Source organism: Mytilus californianus, unplaced genomic scaffold (assembly GCF_021869535.1).
Source record: "Mytilus californianus isolate M0D057914Y unplaced genomic scaffold, xbMytCali1.0.p SCAF_9, whole genome shotgun sequence".
Lineage (NCBI taxonomy): Eukaryota > Metazoa > Mollusca > Bivalvia > Mytilida > Mytilidae > Mytilus > Mytilus californianus.
In genome coordinates this window covers 35900812-35922290 of record NW_026262745.1, presented here as the reverse complement: position 1 = coordinate 35922290, position 21479 = coordinate 35900812, and the positions used below count along the sequence as shown (strand labels likewise).

The 21479-nt window shown below is 33.1% G+C and overlaps 2 protein-coding genes across 4 annotated transcripts in view; both read right to left on the bottom strand.

Annotated features, from left to right (window-relative positions):
* Window positions 1–21479, bottom strand: part of LOC127715637 (uncharacterized) — a 145418-nt gene that overhangs the window by 75314 nt on the left and 48625 nt on the right. The window lies entirely within an intron of this gene.
* The window catches only part of LOC127715671 (uncharacterized), a 203723-nt gene continuing 196113 nt past the window's right edge, over window positions 13870–21479 (bottom strand). Inside the window, exons 3-8 of one of the 2 annotated variants that reach the window (XM_052221833.1) lie at window positions 19975–20181; window positions 19381–19493; window positions 18229–18316; window positions 15403–15510; window positions 14553–14677; window positions 13870–13961 (exon numbers count right to left, since the gene is read on the bottom strand). In XM_052221833.1, coding sequence (XP_052077793.1) covers window positions 13950–13961; window positions 14553–14677; window positions 15403–15510; window positions 18229–18316; window positions 19381–19493; window positions 19975–20181 — 653 coding nt within the window. In that variant the 3' untranslated portion in view covers window positions 13870–13949. The remainder of the gene's footprint in view (window positions 13962–14552; window positions 14678–15402; window positions 15511–18228; window positions 18317–19380; window positions 19494–19974; window positions 20182–21479) is intronic. The other variant, XM_052221835.1, reaches the window with a different exon arrangement.

Genomic DNA, 21479 nt, shown 5'->3' with positions numbered 1-21479 from the left:
AGCACACAATTTTAAATCTGCAAAATTGCGGAAGCAAAATTTTGTTCTTCCCTCGCCGGGATTCGAACTCATGCTATTGAGATATCGAGACAACACCGCCTGCACTGTGTCCAGCGCTCTAGACCACTCGCCATCTAGACTGAACATTTGTATATATGTATATAAATATATAAACGCCTTAAAAGTGTACAAAACGACACCAATATCAAAAAAAGGAAACATTAAATGTAATTATCTATAAATATTTCCGGTATCAATCTATTCTGATTTAACTATCATGAATATTATACAATAGTTGACTAATATCAAGACGTTTATATATATATATATATATATATACGCCTAAATTTCCCTCGTGGGAAAAATCGTTGACTATTATTCAGACGTTTTATATATATATATATATATAAAACGTCTGAATAATAGTTTATATATATATATATATAGCTGCCTTGAAAATAATACATAATTTGGATGAAGTTCAAGATTTTTACAAAATTAGTAGTTGAAGTTAGCAACGTCCATTGGCCAATATTACAGGATAAAAAGGACGATGCTGTGTACTAAATTATTTTTTATCTTTCCTGTATCTTTTCTCATCTTTTTCGCTAAGACCATCAGGTTCTAAAGTGTGGAGTTGGTGGATCCAAAAATTTTCTCTTCTCCTTCTCGCCGTGTTGTCCCACTCGGTGTTGACTTCTATGATTTGAAAAGTAACATTTTCAAAAGAATGTTTCGTTGAACGAAGATGTCTTGTGAGAGGACAGTTTTTGTTGGTTTTGTACCATGAACGATGGTTATTGAGCCGACTATTAAATGTGTCCATTGTTTCTCCCATATACTGAATGCCACAAGTGTCACATGTTAATATATAAATTGAGTTCTCCGTTTTACAGTTGGAATTTGAGTAGATGGTATAATTTTGTTTAGTAACGGAGCTGATGAAAGAACTGCTTGTATTGACAGCTTTACAACACAAGCAGTTCCTTCGACCACATTGTTTGTAGCAACCGGGAGATGGAGTAGGCTGCTTTGCTAATACAGATGTCACTAATTTGTCACGGATGTTTTTAGGTCTGCTGAAGGCCATGACTGGTGGTGAGGAAAATACTTTTTTAAGATTTGAATCATTATCTATAATATGCCAATGCTTCTGAAAAATGGAAGACACATTTTTAAAATCCGGATGGTAAGTGAGTACAAGGGGTGTTCTGTTAGATGCTTTATTCTTATCTTTGTACTTGGCGACTAGTTTTGTTTGCTCTTTCGAAAGCGCTATCAATGATGATGTTATTGTATCCTCGAACAACTAGATGTTTACGTAGTTTTCCAAGTCTAGCATTTTGCGTATTTTCAGTAGAACATATTCTCTTGATTCGCAATGCCTGGCTGAATGGGATGCCACGGGAGCAGTGTTTAGGATGGCAGCTATTAGGAGAAAGGAATTGATGTTTGTCCGTTTGTTTGGTATGAAGGTCCGTTATAATGGTTCCGTTCTTGATGTAACTCGTAGTGTCAACGAAGTTTATTTTCTCCATAGATGATTCATATGTAAATTTTATTGAATGGTGAAAAGAGTTACAGTGTCCTAGAAATTCATTAAGATGTTCTTGTGAATTTGTCCATTTGAAATTAATATCGTCAATGAATCGGAACCATGATAAGGGCTGGTATGGAGCACTAGCCAAGAGGCGTTTTTCAAGTTGGCCCATAAATATGTTGGCATATGACGGGGCCATTTTTGTGCCCATACTAGTACCGTCTATCTGGAGATAATGTTTTTCATTAAAAGAGAAGTTGTTGTTCTCTAGCACTAGTTTCAGAAGTGTAACAAGGCACTCAGTTGGAGGATGTTTTTCACTACCAGTGTCCCATACCTCTTCAAACGCTGCTATTCCTTCGTCTTGTGGAATGTTGGTATATAAAGAAGACACGTCCATGGATGCAAGTATAGTATTGCTTGGTAGAGGATTGAGGCTTTCCATTTCCTTTAGATAATCAGTCGTATCTTGAGTGTAAGAGGGTAGTTCTTTCACAAGAGGTCTTAGATGATGGTCTACAAATTCTGATATCTTTTCAGTTGGATGACTATTTGCTGAAACAATTGGTCGACCTGGATTGCCCGTTTTATGTATTTTAGGCAACATATAGAATCTTCCGGCCTTTGCTTCGTTCTCAAGAGGTTGGAGATAATCAAAGGTGTCATTGTCTATATGCTTTTTGTCGAACATCTCTTGAAGGATGGTGTTGATCCTTCGAATAGTATTTAGTGTTGGATCTGTGGTTTATTAATGTTTATAAAAAATGAAGTTTGAAAGTTGGCGATTTCCCTCTGCTATGTAATCTGTTTTATTCATGACAACCACAGCGCCCCCTTTATCGGCAGGTTTTATTACGATATCCTCTTGATCTTTTAACGCTTTCAAAGCAATGCTTTCTGACTTGGATAAATTATAATTTCTTGTATTTGTTATACAGGACTTTATATCAGACCTCACGTAGTTAATGAATGACTCCAAGTTATCATTTTTACTCTTAGGTGGTTTCCATGAACTTTTTTTCTTAAATTTTGGGATGGGCGTGACTTCTTCATTGGTGTCAGTACCTGAATCTGTTAATCCAGCTTCTTCAAGGTTTTTCTTGCCCCTATTGTAGAAAAGATCTTTCAAGCGTAAACGTCTAGCGAATTGGTCTAAGTCCTCATCTAGCTGAAAGTTATTTACATTTGATAGTATAGGACAGAAGTTTAAACCTTTACTCAAAAGAGATTCTTCAGCACGTGTCAGTTCTTTAGATGAACGAAACATTCTTTTGATAATGTTACTTTCCAAATCATAGAAGTCAACACCGAGTGGGACACCACGGCGAGAAGGAGAAGAGAAAATTTTTGGATCCACCAACTCCACACTTTAGAACCTGATGGTCTTAGCGAAAAAGATGAGAAAAGATACAGGAAAGATAAAAAATAATTTAGTTCACAGCATCGTCCTTTTTATCCTGTAATATTGGCCAATGGACGTTGCTAACTTCAACTACCCATTTTGTAAAAATCTTGAACTTCATCCAAATTATGTATTATTTTCAAGGCAGCTAAATTCAAGTGCAACATATACATGGAGCTGCAAAAGTTTCTTATCATCTACATCCGATTTCACCTGGATAGATGCACGCTTGATAAAGCTAGTTAGTCTAGCGAAATATTGCGTTTACTTTCATCATTTTGTAAATATTTTAAACATTCTTAATTACATACTAAATAGTGTGTTAAAATTACATTGTTAGGCAATCTATATATATATATATATATATATATATATATATACAGCACAAACAACAATTTCCAAAAGACAAAAAAAAGTGAAAAAGTCTATTCTAACAAAACGCATTTGACTAACAGGTCGAACAACTGATGTTCTTAAACCCTGCTGACTGCCATTGGCGATTGCCAAATAAATTGATCACCAGATCTAACAAAATGGATCTTAATATTAATTTAATACCAAACAGAAAACAATAAACTTGTTGAAAAGATGGTATACCACAAACATGAGGTGCAAAAATTTGTACACCATATCCGGATTTCGACAATTAATGTCTCTTCAGTGATGTTAGGGAGCGAAACGGTATTTGGAAGGCCATATAATTTACCTCAATTTCGGAAAGACTCTTGAATTTTAAAGAGTCGAAATAGGATGAACGGATCATATAAACCCGAAGGAAAATATAATACAAGCCCAAACGAAAAAATATATAAAAGTCTAAATTGAAAACAACGTTCAAACCTATGATTGCGTTGGATAAAAACCGCAATTATTATACGTGTGCATGTAAAACAAATTTCTTGGTAGAGGGGTCTAAATACAGCACAATTAACAATTTCCAAAAGACAAAAAAAAGTGAAAAAGTCTATTTTAACAAAACGCATTTGACTAACAGGTCGAACAACTGATGTTCTTAAACCCTGCTGACTGCCATTGGCGATTGCCAAATAAATTGATCACCAGATCTAACAAAATGGATCTTAATATTAATTGAATACCAAAGAGAAAACAATAAACTTGTGGAAAATATGGTATACCACAAACATGAGGTGCACAAATTTGTACACAATATTCGGATTTCGACAATTAATGTCTCTTCAGTGATGCTAGGGATCGAAACGGTACTTGGAAGGCCATATTAATTTACCTCAATTTCGGAAAGACTCTTGAATTTTAAAGAGTCGAAATAGGATGAACGGATCATATAAACCCAAAGAAAAATATAATACAAGCCAAAACGAAAAAATATATAAAAGTCTAAATTGAAAACAACGTTCAAACCTATGATTGCGTTGGATAAAAACCGCTATTTTTATACGTGTGCATGAAAAACAAATTTCTTGGTAGAGGGGTCTAAATACAGCACAAACAACAATTTCCAAAAGACAAAAAAAAGTGAAAAAGTCTATTTTAACAAAACGCATTTGACTAACAGGTCGAACAACTGATGTTCTTAAACCCTGCTGACTGCCATTGGCGATTGCCAAATAAATTGATCACCAGATCTAACAAAATGGATCTTAATATTAATTGAATACCAAAGAGAAAACAATAAACTTGTGGAAAATATGGTATACCACAAACATGAGGTGCACAAATTTGTACACAATATTCGGATTTCGACAATTAATGTCTCTTCAGTGATGCTAGGGATCGAAACGGTACTTGGAAGGCCATATTAATTTACCTCAATTTCGGAAAGACTCTTGAATTTTAAAGAGTCGAAATAGGATGAACGGATCATATAAACCCAAAGAAAAATATAATACAAGCCAAAACGAAAAAATATATAAAAGTCTAAATTGAAAACAACGTTCAAACCTATGATTGCGTTGGATAAAAACCGCTATTTTTATACGTGTGCATGAAAAACAAATTTCTTGGTAGAGGGGTCTAAATACAGCACAAACAACAATTTCCAAAAGACAAAAAAAAGTGAAAAAGTCTATTTTAACAAAACGCATTTGACTAACAGGTCGAACAACTGATGTTCTTAAACCCTGCTGACTGCCATTGGCGATTGCCAAATAAATTGATCACCAGATCTAACAAAATGGATCTTAATATTAATTTGATACCAAACAGAAAACAATAAACTTGTGAAAAAGAAGGAATACCACAAACATGAGGTGCAAAAATTTGTACACCATATCCGGATTTTGTTTTACATGCACACGTATAAAAATTGCAGTTTTTATGCAACGCAATCATAACGGACAACAAATCATCGATATAAAAAAATGTGTAGATGTCATTCATCTTCTATAGATATGATTAAAACAATAACCGTTTAATAGTTTGATACATTTTCCTGTAGCTTTTGAAAAAGGCAGGATAATTTATCTCAGAGAGAACTCTTAGCGCGATTGGCTACACTATATGGTATCATTTGGGTGGAGGATTACATTTTAGTGCACCTTTTCCATAGATATAAAGGCATTGTTGGATAGAAATATAATCGAAATGAACCATTGATTCATATGTACTGAAAAAAAATAAAGATATGATGAATTTAAGGTTACTAATTTAGTTCCTTTTTGTAATAAAATTATCACTTCTGGAATCAACAAATAGAATCTTGATAGTGCAACAGCCTATTTAATCAATACATTTGTACCTCCAGTTATACTCTTTAATACTGTACATCTTTCGAATGTTTTAATCCAGACTCTGAATTTGCAGCTTTTCTGCGTGTCATATGCACGTCTTACCTGATCAAGTGACTTTATGAAAATTGCATATATCTATTTAACCTATTGTAAAGTTTCAACACTTACATGTTCATTATCAATTCTGCCTAATATACAACGCTGATATTATAGCCACACAAGAGGACATCTGATTTTGAAAGGCTTAAGTGTTGCACGTTTCTTTTTGTTTTAGGGTTCGGAAAACAATTGTTTTTGTTTATCCAATGACTTAACTCATTTTGTTCAATGTTTAGTTCTACTCATTGGTTCTAATAAATCGTCCAAAATAGTAACTTGTAAAAAGCTCATAGATGTCTCATTTATAGGAAAATAATTTCGATGTTCATTCTAACGTTCTGTCAATTTTTCAGGAGCGTTATTTCTGATTGAAAATAGCTGACTTATTATCATTCTCAATTGGTGTTTTTAAAGGACTGCATCAATATTTGGATTTTAAGTTTTCTAAGCTCTACGCTCCCCTAAATTATAAAGTTATCCGAAGATTTGTTTTCTCTACACCACCTGTATGTGTAATACCTGTCATAGTCGAACTATCGGTAGTTGTACTTGGCTTGTTTACAAATTCAGAAATCCCTGTTTTGTTGCCGTCGGAAGCTAAACTGAGGATTTTGAATACCCTGATGATCTAGATGTTCTTGATATTTGAAATACTATGGGTGTTTGCGAGTTATGACGACGACAGCGTTGTAAGTGAGATTAATCCTAATGTACATTCTTTGACTGGTGATTATAAAAAATATATGCAATAAAAATATCTATCACTTAAAGACAGGAAAGGACTACTTGTATATCGGAAGAAGGTAATTTTAAATTTTATCTTTTTTATATCTAAGAACTGGCGATTAATCGTATTGTAATGTGTACACTAAAATATTGCTACAGCAAGTCTAGCAAAAAGGCTAATCAAGGTGTTGGTATAAATATAACTAGCCAAACGATAACATGTTTTTTTTAAAAGTATAAAATAGAGTGTGTTAGACTTTATGTAACTAGATCAAAAAGATGGAGGGAGTTTTCATTTCTGGTATTTTACATTTATTCGATTTTAAAAAAGAGCATTTGACGCACTCAAAATGTCATTTATATCAGAGGCATTTCGGTTTTTAATAACAGATATATTTCAGAATAATTTTCCTTAGAAAGGGGAGTCCGGTAAGAAAATCCTCTGACTCTCTTTCTATTCATTCTACAACCTTAATTGCTCTGTGAAGCTTTTAAAACGAACATGATGTTGCTTTTAGTTTTAGATACGGATTATTCGTCCATAGTTCTTTTTTTTCAATTTACGTTTGTTTTATAATTATGTTTGGAAGATAATAAAGTATGTGTTTTGTCTTCTTGTAATAAATGGGAAATGGCTTAACATATGCATATGCTAATTTATGGATTAACATATGCATATGACGGTTGGCATAATATTTACACTATGAAATTTATAACAACCAATAATTCCTTTTGCGAAAGTTTTCATTGCAAGATTGTTTAGAGGATTCTACCATGTATACAAAATGAGGAGATGTGGCATTATTGTCGATGAGACAACTATTCACAGCAAACACATGACGTAGGTGTAAGCCACTATAGATAATGAAAGACAACAGTAGTATACCTGGTGTTCAAAAGTCACAAATCGATTGAGGGAAAAACAAATCCGGATTACAAACTAAAACCGAGGGAAACACATCAACTATCAGAGGAAAACAAAGGAACAACAGGAACACTGAAGTGCAACAAAAACAAACACCAACATACATAGAAACGAAGTATTTGATAACAACTGCCATAATCCTGACTTGGTACAGGACATTTTAATAAAAAAAGGGTGGGTTGAATCTGGTTTAATGGCTAGCCAAACCTCCTGCTTTATGACAATGTTAAAAAATATCGCTAAAATGACAACACTATGTGACAGAAATACAGCACACACACACACAAGAACATTCATCACAGAGAAACGCACAAACAAATAATATAATACATATATAATAGTCGACACAACATGCAAACCTCAGAACAACAACGAACATATTCCACCACTATAGGTCAGTGTTCAGCCTTCAACTTGAGGAAACCCAATATCGTATAGAACGATAGTTTGTTTAATGAAAGAAAAAACGAGAAATAAAACAGGCATCAAAAGCTGACAACCACTGGCTCTTGAGTTGACACAGGCATTTAAAGAATGTGGCGGGGTTAAACATTTCATACTTTTTGTTGAAAAATCACATAAAAATCAATCCCATTTACTGTTTGCAAAAGTATAATTATTCTAAATAATAAGGATGTTCTTGTCCCAGACAGAAAACCCTGGCCGTGTTAGGCGCAACTTTTTGGAAGTTTTGGTCCTCGGTACTCTTCAGCTTTGGACTTGTTTTGGCTTTCAAACTTTTTTCATCTGAACGTCAATGGTTAGTCTTGTGTGGACTAGACGCACGCCTGGCGTATTAAATTTTAAACCTAGTACCTTTTGTTAGCTATTTTCGTGTGTTTCCTTGTCCTATATGTTCTCCCATTTATTTGTATTGTAGTCATGTCATGTAATGTTGTCATTTTAATGTTATATTTAACATTGCCATAAAAGCGGGAGGTTTGGCATGCCATAAAACCAGGTTCAACCCAACATTTTTTTTTCTTAAAATGTCCTGTACCAAGTCAGGAAAATGGCCATTGTTACATTATAGTTCGTGTCTGTGTGTGTTACATTTTAATGTTGTGTTTTTGTTGTGTCGTTGTTCTCCTCTTATATTTGATGCGTTTCCTTCAGTTTTAGTGTGTATCCCAGATTTGGTTGTATCTCTATCGATTTATGAGTTTCGAACAGCGGTATACTACTGTTGCCTTTATTTGGAAGGTTATATTGTACAATATAATTGCTATCTCTAAAATCTAAATAAAAAATTAAGAAATTTGTTTGTCCTTTTCGTATATTTATTCAGAAATGGCACTCAGGAGATTTGCAATCTATTTTTGAAAACAAAATGCACTAAACTCATTTGTCACAACTGGTACTCAAGATTTAATAAAAAAATTATGAACAAAAGTGCACAATATTTAATTGTGCACCGAAAAAGAAATAGAGCTACTACCATGAAGGTATTGAAGATATTGAGCGCATATTTCTAACATGAAACAAAATATCAGATCTATGAATATTACTGAGTGGATGGATTTATAAACCAAACAGAGATGCCGGTCATATTTGTTACAGTCCGTGTAACGTAAAAGTTAACAATACGAACGATGACCGAATCATGTACGGACGATGCCCGAACGATGTACGTACGCTTCCCGAACGGTGTACGAATGCAAACGAAACGCTGACCGAACGTTGTACGGACGCTGAACGAATGATGTACGAACGAAACCATATACCATAAACCATACCGTAAACGATAACATAAGCGCCCTTTTATCGTACATCGTATGGTTTTGCGTACATCGTTTCATTAAGCGTATACCGTATCGTTTAGCGTATTAGCGTACATCGTTTCGTTTAGCGTATATCGTATCGTTTAGCGTACATCGTTTCTTGGCGTGCATAGTTTCGTTTAGCGTATATGTTTTTTTATTTTAATATAAAACATGAATGGTGTTCTGTTAAATCTTTTTATATAGGTGATAATAGGCGTAAAATTTAGATTGGATGCATGTTTCAGTTTTTAATTAATAATTTAATAAATTATAATTTGATCTGACTCGATGTTGATCCAAAATTATTTACATAAAAAGTTTGAAAAATAAACACTGAAATAAATTTAAACAAATTAAAAGATACGATTATGAATTTTGTTAGCCGTAGAAATACGTACTTGGTGAATGTGCAAGTAAACTGTAGTCTGCAGGGTATTCAGTTAACATTTTTTGAAAATAGCCTAAGGTATTAACATTTTTTTTTACCTAAATGAACAATTGATTTAAGATGGAATTCGGAATTAATCTAATGTTCTTACAAAAGTATATTCGGGGTCTTAAGGTTGACCTTTTGTCCAAAAGGTTTGTTAAATATTTTTATGTTTTCTCTGTTTTTGCATGTATTTTAAAATCGACTGAATAGCAGTTGTTTCCATATATCGTAATTAAACCAATTTGTTTAGATTATAGATTTTTTTTTTATTCATCTATCAAATCAGTCGAAAAAAAACAAATATTCGAGAAATTTCAAATAAAAACAATTACTCGTTATGTGCCTCATCAACCCTAAACTAAATCCCTACCAATGTACATACGATTGTGTATTATTTTTAACTATAAATGCACTTGACTTTAAACTATCATCAACAATTGTCCGGCAAAAAAACTAGACCCTCTATTCTTTAATTTTCTTATACCATTTTCCTCTGTTCTTTATTTTTCCCGTTATACTCTATTCTAATTATATATTTTTTTTTCTTTATTTTCCTGTATCTATACCTCCTTTATTCGGAGCAAACCCACCCTAAATATACATAATTATGATACACACGGTCTATAGGTCATCGCTTGTGCCGTGATACACATGTTTGCATAACAAAGGATGTCCTTGTTCATATTTATAACATTTTAAATGTCCTCCTAATAATACATAAAATAGTTGCCACTGGACATTAAACAGCTAACTCTAAATTCATCCGTCATATTCCTAGTTTTGTTATAATGTGATGAACAAATAATTATTGCAGATTTTCACTGCCAAAATAATGGGAAATAATTGTAAACAAAACCACTCAATCACATCCCTACGCCACAAAGTCTAGCCTTTTCACATGTAAATAAATTATTTTCATAAATCTATTTCAAAATAATTTTAAACAATTTTAAATCAAACGGTAATTTTTCTTATTTGCCAAAAAAAAAAAACCAACACCAAACAGTTATTTTCATTTCTTAAACAGATCGATTGTTTTCAATGGTCGGTGCCTGACAGCATTTACCAAATCTATCACCATGTTTGCCAATAAGAAAGCTACGTAGAACAGGAAAACAACAATATCTTAGAAATACTTCCAGGCCATATTTTCCAATTTCTGTTGTAATGTAGTTTAATGCAAAAAAGGTAACTCCTGATTACTGATTTGTACCCATCAAGCATTTGGGGTTAATAACAAATCTATGGTAGTCTCTTTTTCTTAACTCGCAAAGTATTCGACTAAATCATGTTTTATTTATGAAAATTGCTCATTGCTGACGAATGTTAAATATTGATCCCTAGATTTTCAATTGTTTAGTTGTTAGGTTACTGTCTGATCTCGCAAACCTGACATTTTATGGTCATTATTTTTTGCATTCAATTGCACCAATTTATTAAAAAGATATTAACGCGACACCGTACGAGAGTCGTTACTTTACATAAACTACTAGTATTTTTTTTTCTATAACGAAATACGAAACCAATTCTCGCAATTCGCTTTGGGGTAATTGTGCTTCTCTTTTGAAAAAATGTGGCCTTGTCTCAAAAACAAAAAGTATAATATAATATAGAGTAATATATAAAACTGGACTAGAGTGAAGAGTTGGGAAGTAGGAATTCCGAATTTTAATTGAATGTTCTAAATCTTTGTGTATTTCTGATATATGATTGTACAGACTCAAAAATGTCTTTGTTTTGCTGAAATGAAAGGTCACCGTCACCAGCCAATAGAAGCAAAATGGATAGAGTAGATCTTTCTAATTTTGAAAACAATATTTCTCTTGCTTCGTTGATAAAAGGGCACTTAAAAAATAATGAATACTATCCTCAACAGGATGGCCACAGCTGCATGCGGGATTGGGTTTAATATTAATAAGGTTTAAATCTGCATTTGAAGAACTGCACCATATTTCTCAACTGTATATCAATGATATTAAGATTTCTATCACCACAACTAAACTAGGAAGTGCGTACTGTGAATAAATTATTATACTCAGTTTACTATTGTTTACAACAATTTATCACATATAATACCACGTTAACAATTAGGCCCGAGAACACAGTTGTTTCGTAGTGCATTTCTTTTAGAGAATAAATTCAAATTAAAAAAATCGCACCTGCTCTATCTCAAAAAGATTTTTTACAGTGTAGTGTACTACTATTGGGACAAATAATATCAAAGTTATAGAAACTTCTACCAGCTCCAACTCAAAATATTGACAATTCTGTGATAAGGGGTCTAAAATTCAGTTTGACAGCTTCAGACGTACTTTTTTTTTACCTTTTTTAACTGGACCAAATCACTCCTTAACATAAAGATTCAGCACCGAAATTGTTTTAACATGTAATTTCATCCCCCTTCTTAATATTTCATGCATTAAATTACAAGAAATAAATTGGGAAAGTATATCCAAAAAAAAGATGCAAGTTATACACTGTTCACACTAGGGACTATATTCGTAGGGTGACCGTGTTTGACAGTCTGAAGGAGACAGCATCAAGGATTTAATAAGGCAAAGCTTTTGTTGTACTCAATCTTACTTAAAGTTTTCTTTATTATATTTAATAGATATACATCCGAGATACGATAATGTAGTTTTCTTTTTTATATCAAACCTGATCATCTATGATATATATATGGAAGTTTTTAACGACCTTGACTGGCTATACAGCCCTTGCACGGTCGGTTCATCTATGATGCAACAAATGGAAGTTTTTAACGACCTTGACTGGCTTATATATATCATCTATGATGGGATATTATTCCACTTTTTATACATATTGATAGTTTAATCAATATCTGATTGGTTGAGACTATCCCACATGTCATTGAACAAATCTTCATATTCCATTCTGAGGATCATATTCCCCTCTGAAATGTCGGGATTACATCGTGTGACGTTACGCGCGGTTAATGTACATAACGTTTTGAACTTCTTATTCTTCTTAAAATAGCGATAGCAATTATCATTATCATGTTCAAATATTTCAGACGATAAAACAAAAAGACTTATAATTAAATTTTGATTCGTACTGTTTATCAATGGGTATGTCGTGTTTAGTTTAACTTATAAAAACAAGCGGATAAGAAAACAAAATGTATGCAAAATAATATTTAATGTATTGATAGTAAACAACCCATAGGCAGTAGAATAACACATTCATTTCCCCTTGCTTCGGGAGATATGAAGATTTGCTCACCCTCGAAAAATCATATTTCCCTCGGGCAGAGCTCTCGTGAAATATGAATATTCTTGGATGAGCAAATCTTCATATCTCCCTCAGACACGGGAAATAAATGTATAATGTCTAATGAGAGAATTTAACCAGAGACTGAATTACGTAGAAATGACAAATGACAATGAGCAAAATCCATACAGCATAGTAAGATATTAAAGACTCCGAAATGACAAATGTAAAATACACTCAACACTGTTCAAACATCACATCACCGTTCTTTGGTTTTTTTTACCATGAATCAGTCTGCTATTTTTTCTTACTTGAATTGTTTCACATTTTGTTATGCCTGTGCCTTCGCTAGCTTTCTATACGGTTTCGGTCTTGATTATTCTTGATATATGGTAATCTTCATTTGTAAACATCATCATTCGTTGGTCTATGATGAATAGTTGTCTTATTAGCAATCGTACCACATCTTTATATTTCAATACGTGGTGCTTGATTGTGCAATAAAATTAGTACCGTTAATGTTCATAGTATCTATTTGCAATATACTTTTTCATTACCACCACCATAAGTTTGAACAATTCTAGTTTAAAATATAATGTTTTCTCATTGACATATACCCAGCTTATCATTTCATGCACATTTCTAAAAGTATGGAAAAAACAATGTCTGTTCAAGTCAGCGAGCTATCAAATTTAAATATGTCAAATATCTTCCAGTAAAACTAATACAATAACCAAGAATCCGAGATTAGCGAAATAGGAAGCTGTAGAACCTAGGACCAGTTTAAATCATCAATTGAAAGCATTGCAGTTGCCATCATGGCTTTATTTCACCTAATAGAAGTCAATAGTGACCACGAATATGTTCCGCTGGTCGAGGCCGCAAGTCTTTCGTTCTTTCCTTGATTAAACCGAATACGACGTTCTAAGGAAACACTCAATTTTACATGTCATGACCAACACGGCATTTCACTAATGGAAAAGAAACTGGTCACTTTTCCTGATCACCTAAGTTTACTTCTCAATTTTTTTAGAAAAGATAAGCCAACTTTTACGATTTTATTGTACCAATCATCAACAATATTCTTCCAAAGAAGTTCTACGATGGCAGCATACATACTCTCTATGGACATGTCTGAAAAAACACAACACGATAAAGTAAAAGAAACAGGAAAATAAATATAGAGCTTGCATGCTCATTATGTATCTTCCGCTTTTCATTTTCCGTTCATTTCGAAGCTTTTCTTCACCATATAAATCTAACCATACCATGAACGTTTGTGACGTGAAATCAGCAATTTAACTAATAATGAAAAGGAACACAGAGTATGATTTTAAATTAAAAACACTTTTTTATTATTATTTTGAAAGAAATTGGTATCCTAAAGCAAAATAGGACTTAGCTCATTCCTGAAAATAGTAAGTTATCTAATATAAGAGACGTCACTAAGCTGTTGATATACCTCAAAAATTGACATTGACCGAAAATCGTACAATCGGATAACTTAAAAACAACGTTATTACAACTGAAGTTCAATATATTTGTTCAAATACAAAAACAGTTTCTTTTATATTCGAAATGCGCCTTTTATTGCATAAAATGCTACGCGATGGTAACCTGTCTTTGACCAATATTGATTTCTTTTTGATGTATGAGCTGTTATTATATAGTAAGATTTAAAATAGAATATTTCTAAGTAATAGCTAAATGAAGGATAAGACTTACTGGAGGAACTTCGCAAACGTAGGCATTACTTTCGGTACACATCTTGGCAGTCCATTGATAAGTCGCCCCGAGTGTGGCTGGTAATTGTATTGACACACAGTCATTACCTGCTGCTGGCGTCGCGGCTAAAAAAATAACAGACGATTTATTTCAAATTTCATCTTAAATAACACAAAAGAGACACAAAAACATATAGTAGATATTCTTGCTAAACCCTCCTACCAGACTAATAAATAAACTTCAAAGGATATTTTCCCTTTCTTATGGAAGATCTTTCTGTTGCTTATGACATATTCTAATTAATAACTTGTTCCTTAGTTATCTCAGAGGCACTGTGTATTCAATTGTTTTTTTTTTCCATAAGGACGGAAGTATTTGTCTTTAGTAAATCTATTCAAATCTAACATGCCGTATCAAGGCCTTTAAATTTCGACCCCGATGGTGACATCATTCCAGTAGTCCTGTGCACTACTGTGTTGAGATGTAGTATATCCGATACGCCAAATTTCTATAAATTTCCTATTACGAGGTTTATTTTACAATTGTGTTGAATGCAGATCCTTGTTAGTCTGTTTTAAGCTAAACCTTTTGTATAAACACCTTTCTTTTGTTGAAGACCATATCTTGACCTATATATGACTTTTGTGTTTTGTGTTGTTTTTATGCTGTTTTGTTGACGTATATCCCACATATCTTTATTTATTTTCTCTCGGTGTTGGTCCTTTTTAAATTGTATTGTGTCAGAATAACAGCAAATGTCACTTACACCAACAAATTTATGAAAATATAAAATTACTTATCAGTGTTGTGTATATATTTTGGCTGAATTATCTAAAACAGTCAAATTTACCTGTTCCAAATGGGGGAGCAGTGAATAAAAATTCACTATTTTCTACGATAAATGAATAGCCATCGTTTGTCAGAATATTTGCACCGGTCCACACCATGACGTCTGTGGCTGCAAGAAAAATTAAATTTAAATGATTTAGATAGAAAATCAGTAAATTAAACATAAAACCTGACATAAAAATGCTCGACTATACCAACAAACGGAACGAATGGAAAACAACTGTCATAATCCCGAATTAATGCAGGCATCCCCCCCAAAAAACAAGTTAAATAAATCCTGTCGAGGTCGCAAGGAACGAAACATATGATTTGCAATATTGGAACTGCTCTAAAGCCATATGGTGCGTAACCGTATGAGTGGACGGAGTAAAACTATATATACAATAAGCTTCTTTCTCATCATTGACCTATTCGTGTATCTTAAATCTCTTTCTTTACAGAATCGTAACTCGAAGATGTTAACAATACAGGACACGAGGATGAATGAAAAATAAAATATGCACTGTATATTCGGGGCAAAATCAAACGTAGTGAAGTGTTTGATGCAGATTTCTAATTTTCTAGTTTTACAACTATCGTCGTGGGGCGAGATTGTAGTGTGTCGAATTGGTAAGCGTCTCCTGCTGTGCATGGATCTTCAGCAATGCGAATCCAAACATTCAATAAAAATGTCGAAATCGGAAATAGGACAAAATTGATAATGAAACTGTACTCAAACAGATTAGAGGACATTTCTGGTATCTATAGATCTAAGACTTCGAAAACATGTCGCCAGTGATTTGAGACACAGACATATCGTATCCTTCAACCAATTTGTTATGGTGAACGTAAAACTTATGTAGTGTAGATGTAAGTTGTTCTTCCTCATAACACAATTAATAAAGGTAGACGCAGAGGGCGCTTCGGATGCACCAACATCATCGGATGTTTTTGATTTACCTAACACTGGGCCGATATCGCTGCATGTTGACATCTAACGATGTCATCAGCTCGAAAGCTCAGAACACAAAAGATTAATAACATAACTTTCTTATAATCGCTTCATTGATATTTAGAAATTATCATGAGATTAATCCGAAATTATTATAGACTAATACGATTCGTACAAACGCAATCAGACAAAGTTGATCTTAGGTGAAATTGGCTTTTCTGTACAGTTTTTGTATCCTAATGCTTCTACAGTAATCAAGTATAAATATATCCCTGACCTTTCATCATTATAGATAAAGAAAATTCAGAAAAGTGTTTTGGACGCACCAAACACCCTTATAAATTGATTGCATAAGGGTTGAGATATGGAACAGGTTAATGAGACTGAGTCCGGACGAAGTCTATCAAAATATGGTCCGCGGTAAGACCTTCAGTCCCGGGATTACCCTCTGCACAGTAAACTATTATATTATTTAATGTAAGAAACAAAAGATATGTGGTTTTGGAAGAAGTAGTCATTTCTAAAATCTCAATTCGTGTGTTTAGTCCAGACACATAGTTTAAGCCATAACCTTGTTTAATTTTGTTAAGTATAAAGCCTATATGATGTTATTGCAACAAAGTAAAAGCAGGGCCAAAATGTTGGCAGGAATTGTTCGAACTTACACCTTGATACACCTGTCGTTCCGTTGTTTTCCTCTTATAGTTGATGTGTTCCCCTCGGTTTTAGTTTGTAATCCGGATTTGTTTTCGCTTAATCGATTTATGACTATTGAACAGCGGTATGCTACTGTTGCCTTTATTTACACCTTAATACAGTAATCTGTTTTATCTTCTTTCATATATTGCCGGCCTAGATATTTTTTTATGGAGTTCCATTGCGTGAATTCAATACTTTCTACGATGATATATAAAGAAAAAATATCACATTACTTCCTGCAATACCTATGAACCTTGTTCAGTTTTCGAATTTCGAATTTCTTTGGTAAGAGATTGCTGCTAATTAATGACAAAGTAAAAAGGAAACAACAAGAGTGCCGACAGAAAATGTCACAACTTTTTTCTGAATTGTTGAATATCTTTCATGCAAAAAATAAATAAAGCAACAGGGTAACTGGTCTTGCCAAAAAGTAAAAAAGATAATTTTACAGTAAGGTATATTATTGAATCAAGTTATCGGAATAACTTTTCGTTAATGTCGTATAAAAACTTTGTTTTACAAATATGTATAAAATATGCTCACAATAAATATCTATCTTAAATTTATTTGAATTTTATACATAAATGTTATGCAAATGATTGCAATCATTTATCAAAGGATATGTGATCTTATATAAATGTAAAAGCGTACGTTTTTTCCTAAAACATTTTGGTATAGACCAATATTAATGGTTGATATTACCAATTATATAGTTGAATAGATTGTGTCGTCATTTTTGACGCAACATGAAGTTTTTATCATTTTGTTCGTTTTAAGGAAAAAAGAAAAAACCTCTTTTACCATCATGCAAAAACTCAAATTTAAAACGGTCTGTGGTATGTGGTTGTATTTTTTTTAATCGTTTAAGGTTCTTTTTTATAATTTTTTAAGTTAATTCTTACATTTTCTTAATGCTAATTGTAGAAAATCTGTTTAAACTTTCATCGATTACATCCTAAATAGGTCAAGTTCTAGTTATCATTCGAATGTAAAAACAATGAATGTACATATATCTCAAGTAAAATAGAAACTATTCTGTATCATGACGTACTAATGGCTATTTGACGCTCTTATACATTAATTATTTCACAATTACTCAATTCAAGTACATAGGGTGTCTTGATAAAAATAATCGGTCTTTATTTCCGTTTGATTAACATCAATAAACAAAGAATTAATAATACAATCTTAACTTACCTATACCTAACTTATTTCTAACCGCATTGGCTTCTGATTCACTGTTTGGTCTCCACAAGTAGGCACCTGGTGTCCGGAGACAATTCGCCTGAAATTTAGTAGGATGACATAAATACCATTTCTTCTAGATAAGGACTTATCATTTTAAACGTTTATGCTTAGCCAGTATTATTTCGAGTTCAAGCACATAATATAAATTTTCTTTTTTATTTATTTTGTATAGGTTCCTGTTTCATCGACATATATCCCCATATCTTCTTTGATTCGGACTGCAATTAGGTGCAAATATGATGTCAAAGACCATTCAGTTATTTTTTACTATATAAGGTTTTGGCAGGAAAGATATTCTATAGATTATTATGTTATTGATGAATCAGATCAAATCATGTCTAACTGTTTTGGCTTAGCTTAACATCTGTAAGGGCGCCAAGAGTTTTTCGAATATACAAAGTAAAAACCATATACTTCGCGAAGTTGACAAGGCTTGAAACAAAAGTATTAAATAAATCTAATATAGAACAAAACACAAGCGACATTATCATGAACACAGCACATAAAATGTGAATTAGGATACAACTTGTACGATAGGGATTGATGAAATTTGTCATTCTTCGAATTCAAAATCGGGTAACTGAACTCATCATAGATACCAGGATTACAATGTTGTACACGCATTACGTCTACAAAAGATTCATCAATGACGCTCCGATAAAAAAAACCCAATAAAGTGCGAAGTTGAAGAGCATTGAGGACCACAAATTCCGAAGGGTTTTGTCAAATACATCTAAAGTAATATATTCCTGGAGTAGAAAATTCTTAGAATTTCGAAAAATGCAAATTTGTGTAATACAGTCTTCAATGGTTTACTTTTATAAATTGTTACTAGGATGGAGAGTTGTCTCATTGGCACTCATACCACATCTTCTTATATCTATTCAATCAAACTTCTAATTTACTGGTAACGTATAACATTACTTAAGTGAGATTTTAAGAATTCTGTAATTTAAGCTGACAAATACATAAAAAATGTCTTTATTGTTAAATTATATTCTTCTCACATATTGATTCAATGTATAGCACGGTTTCTGATTCCTGTTTGTTTTCAAGGTTACCTGCTCGTCCTTGCAATTAGTGATTAATTAGCATACTCACCAGAGCTTCCACCCAAGGTAACGCACTAGTTCCACTACCAATGTAACAATTAGGACTAATCGTTGTGTCGGCTAACATCATGTACGTTGCAGGGCATTCCAGAACACATGTTGCTATTTATATAAAAAAACACATTTGTTTAAAACTTTTAAAAAATTGCAATTAAAATGATGGCGAAAAACATCATTACGGAATGAATGAATGAGCATCGTCAAAGGTTGCATAACGTTATCAAGGCAAAAAAGGTAGCCAAAATGAATGCAAGTTTTATATAGAAATATAGAAAATACATTCATTGCTTCCCGAGCAGCAAAAATGTTATTTTCACTCAATATGGGGTAGCATTGATGTACGTTATACGCATGGATATGTTCGGTTTACAAGTCAGCTGCTATTGTAGAAAACGAACACAAAGGAAGAAAAAGAAGAGACAACTATTCACACTAAATGGTGTACATAACTCTATGTCATTTCTCGGCCTTCAGCGATGTAAGCTAATTTTAGAGGTTATCTACTCATTTCATATTGCTCAAGGAGTTTTCCTGGCTAAACAACAATGAACAGGTTAAATTAAGTGTGGTAAACTATACTTACAAGTGGGTAGGACTTGCGTTGTTACTGATGGACTCGGTGCAGCAGGTGCTGGTGCTGGTGCTGGTGCTGGCGCTGCTGGTGCAGCCGGTGCCGTTGCCGCAAGTAATAAGGGTGCAAGTAGTAAAAGAGGGAAAAAAGCTGCAAGACCTGATAAGTCAGGCCCTGTATTACCTAATATACCAGTCTCTGCACCAGCTCCTAGAGTACCTTAGGAAAAAAAAAATAATCATGATTTTAGCTTATGAAATGTGTGCTGAGGATATTTAGATGGTACTGAACAGAAAACAAAATCAAATCATAATCAGTTGATTCAGAAAGATGCGGTTCTGTTTAGTAAACTCATTTTTTCAATAAAAAGTTTTGTGTTAGATATCCTGATATCACAAGTCTATGTGAGTCGGTTGCAACACTTCCAACTTAACATGTCTCAATTTTATCGTTTCGAAAATTTTACGTACGCCATCCCGAGTTGGTTGACCGTTATGAAATATCTGTTTTACAAATGGCGATAGATATCTTCCGAATGCGTAACTACAATCCTGTCCCCTTTTTCCAAAAATGTGACCTACCAAATTAGACTGATCGCAGAGTTTGTACTAACATGAGTAGCACGACGGAAGCAACATTTTGCCGTGGCGTTGTCAGTTTACTTTTTAGTATTCTCCACTCATGAGTTTGAATGTCCCTTTGATACTTTTCGCCTCTCTTCTTTCACCTTGACATTTTTTTAATTCCAAGTTCATATTTTGTCAAATTGACGTTGAGATTCCTCAGGTTCAAGTTGACATTTCTAATTATCAAAAAACGGAAAATGTCAACATGGGATTGAGAAATGACAAGTATAAAATAGCAAATTTTAACAAAGAACAGACAGGTCTTTTGTTCTCTAAAAACATTTCCTTTTAACAGCCTTTAATACATTATTCGTCTGTTAAACACATTATATCGTTATATCATTTAATGATTTATATGTGCACGGTAAAATAGTGCAGTAAGAAGATGATATAGATTAAAGATAAAAACACGCATATAAAGTTATCATCGACGTCAACTGGTATTCGCCAATATTCAACATTGAATGTGTATAACTGTGACATTGTATTCATAAAAAACGCTTTAGTTTTCATTTGAATTTTAGTTTCCTGATAATAAGCAGGAGTCAAATTTACATGAACAAAATTAAATATTCAATATCTATCAACTGAATGCATACACCAAATAAATGAGTGATGTTACGAAGACAAATAGTTTCAACAACAAAGGAACTTTGTGTTCCTATGTGCTTGAAACATGAAAATGAGTCAAGGCGTACACAATCTATATGTTTGAAGTAACTCGTTTGTAATGAGGGTAGGTATGTAACATTGTGTCATATTAATAGCCTACTTTGTTTTATAAATGGCATAACCAGCTGGTGGCAATGGTTAAGATAACATTTTTTAATTGTGTCCAGATGCATTTATTGTAAATATATTTTGTTTAGTTATACAAAGAAATTATAACGT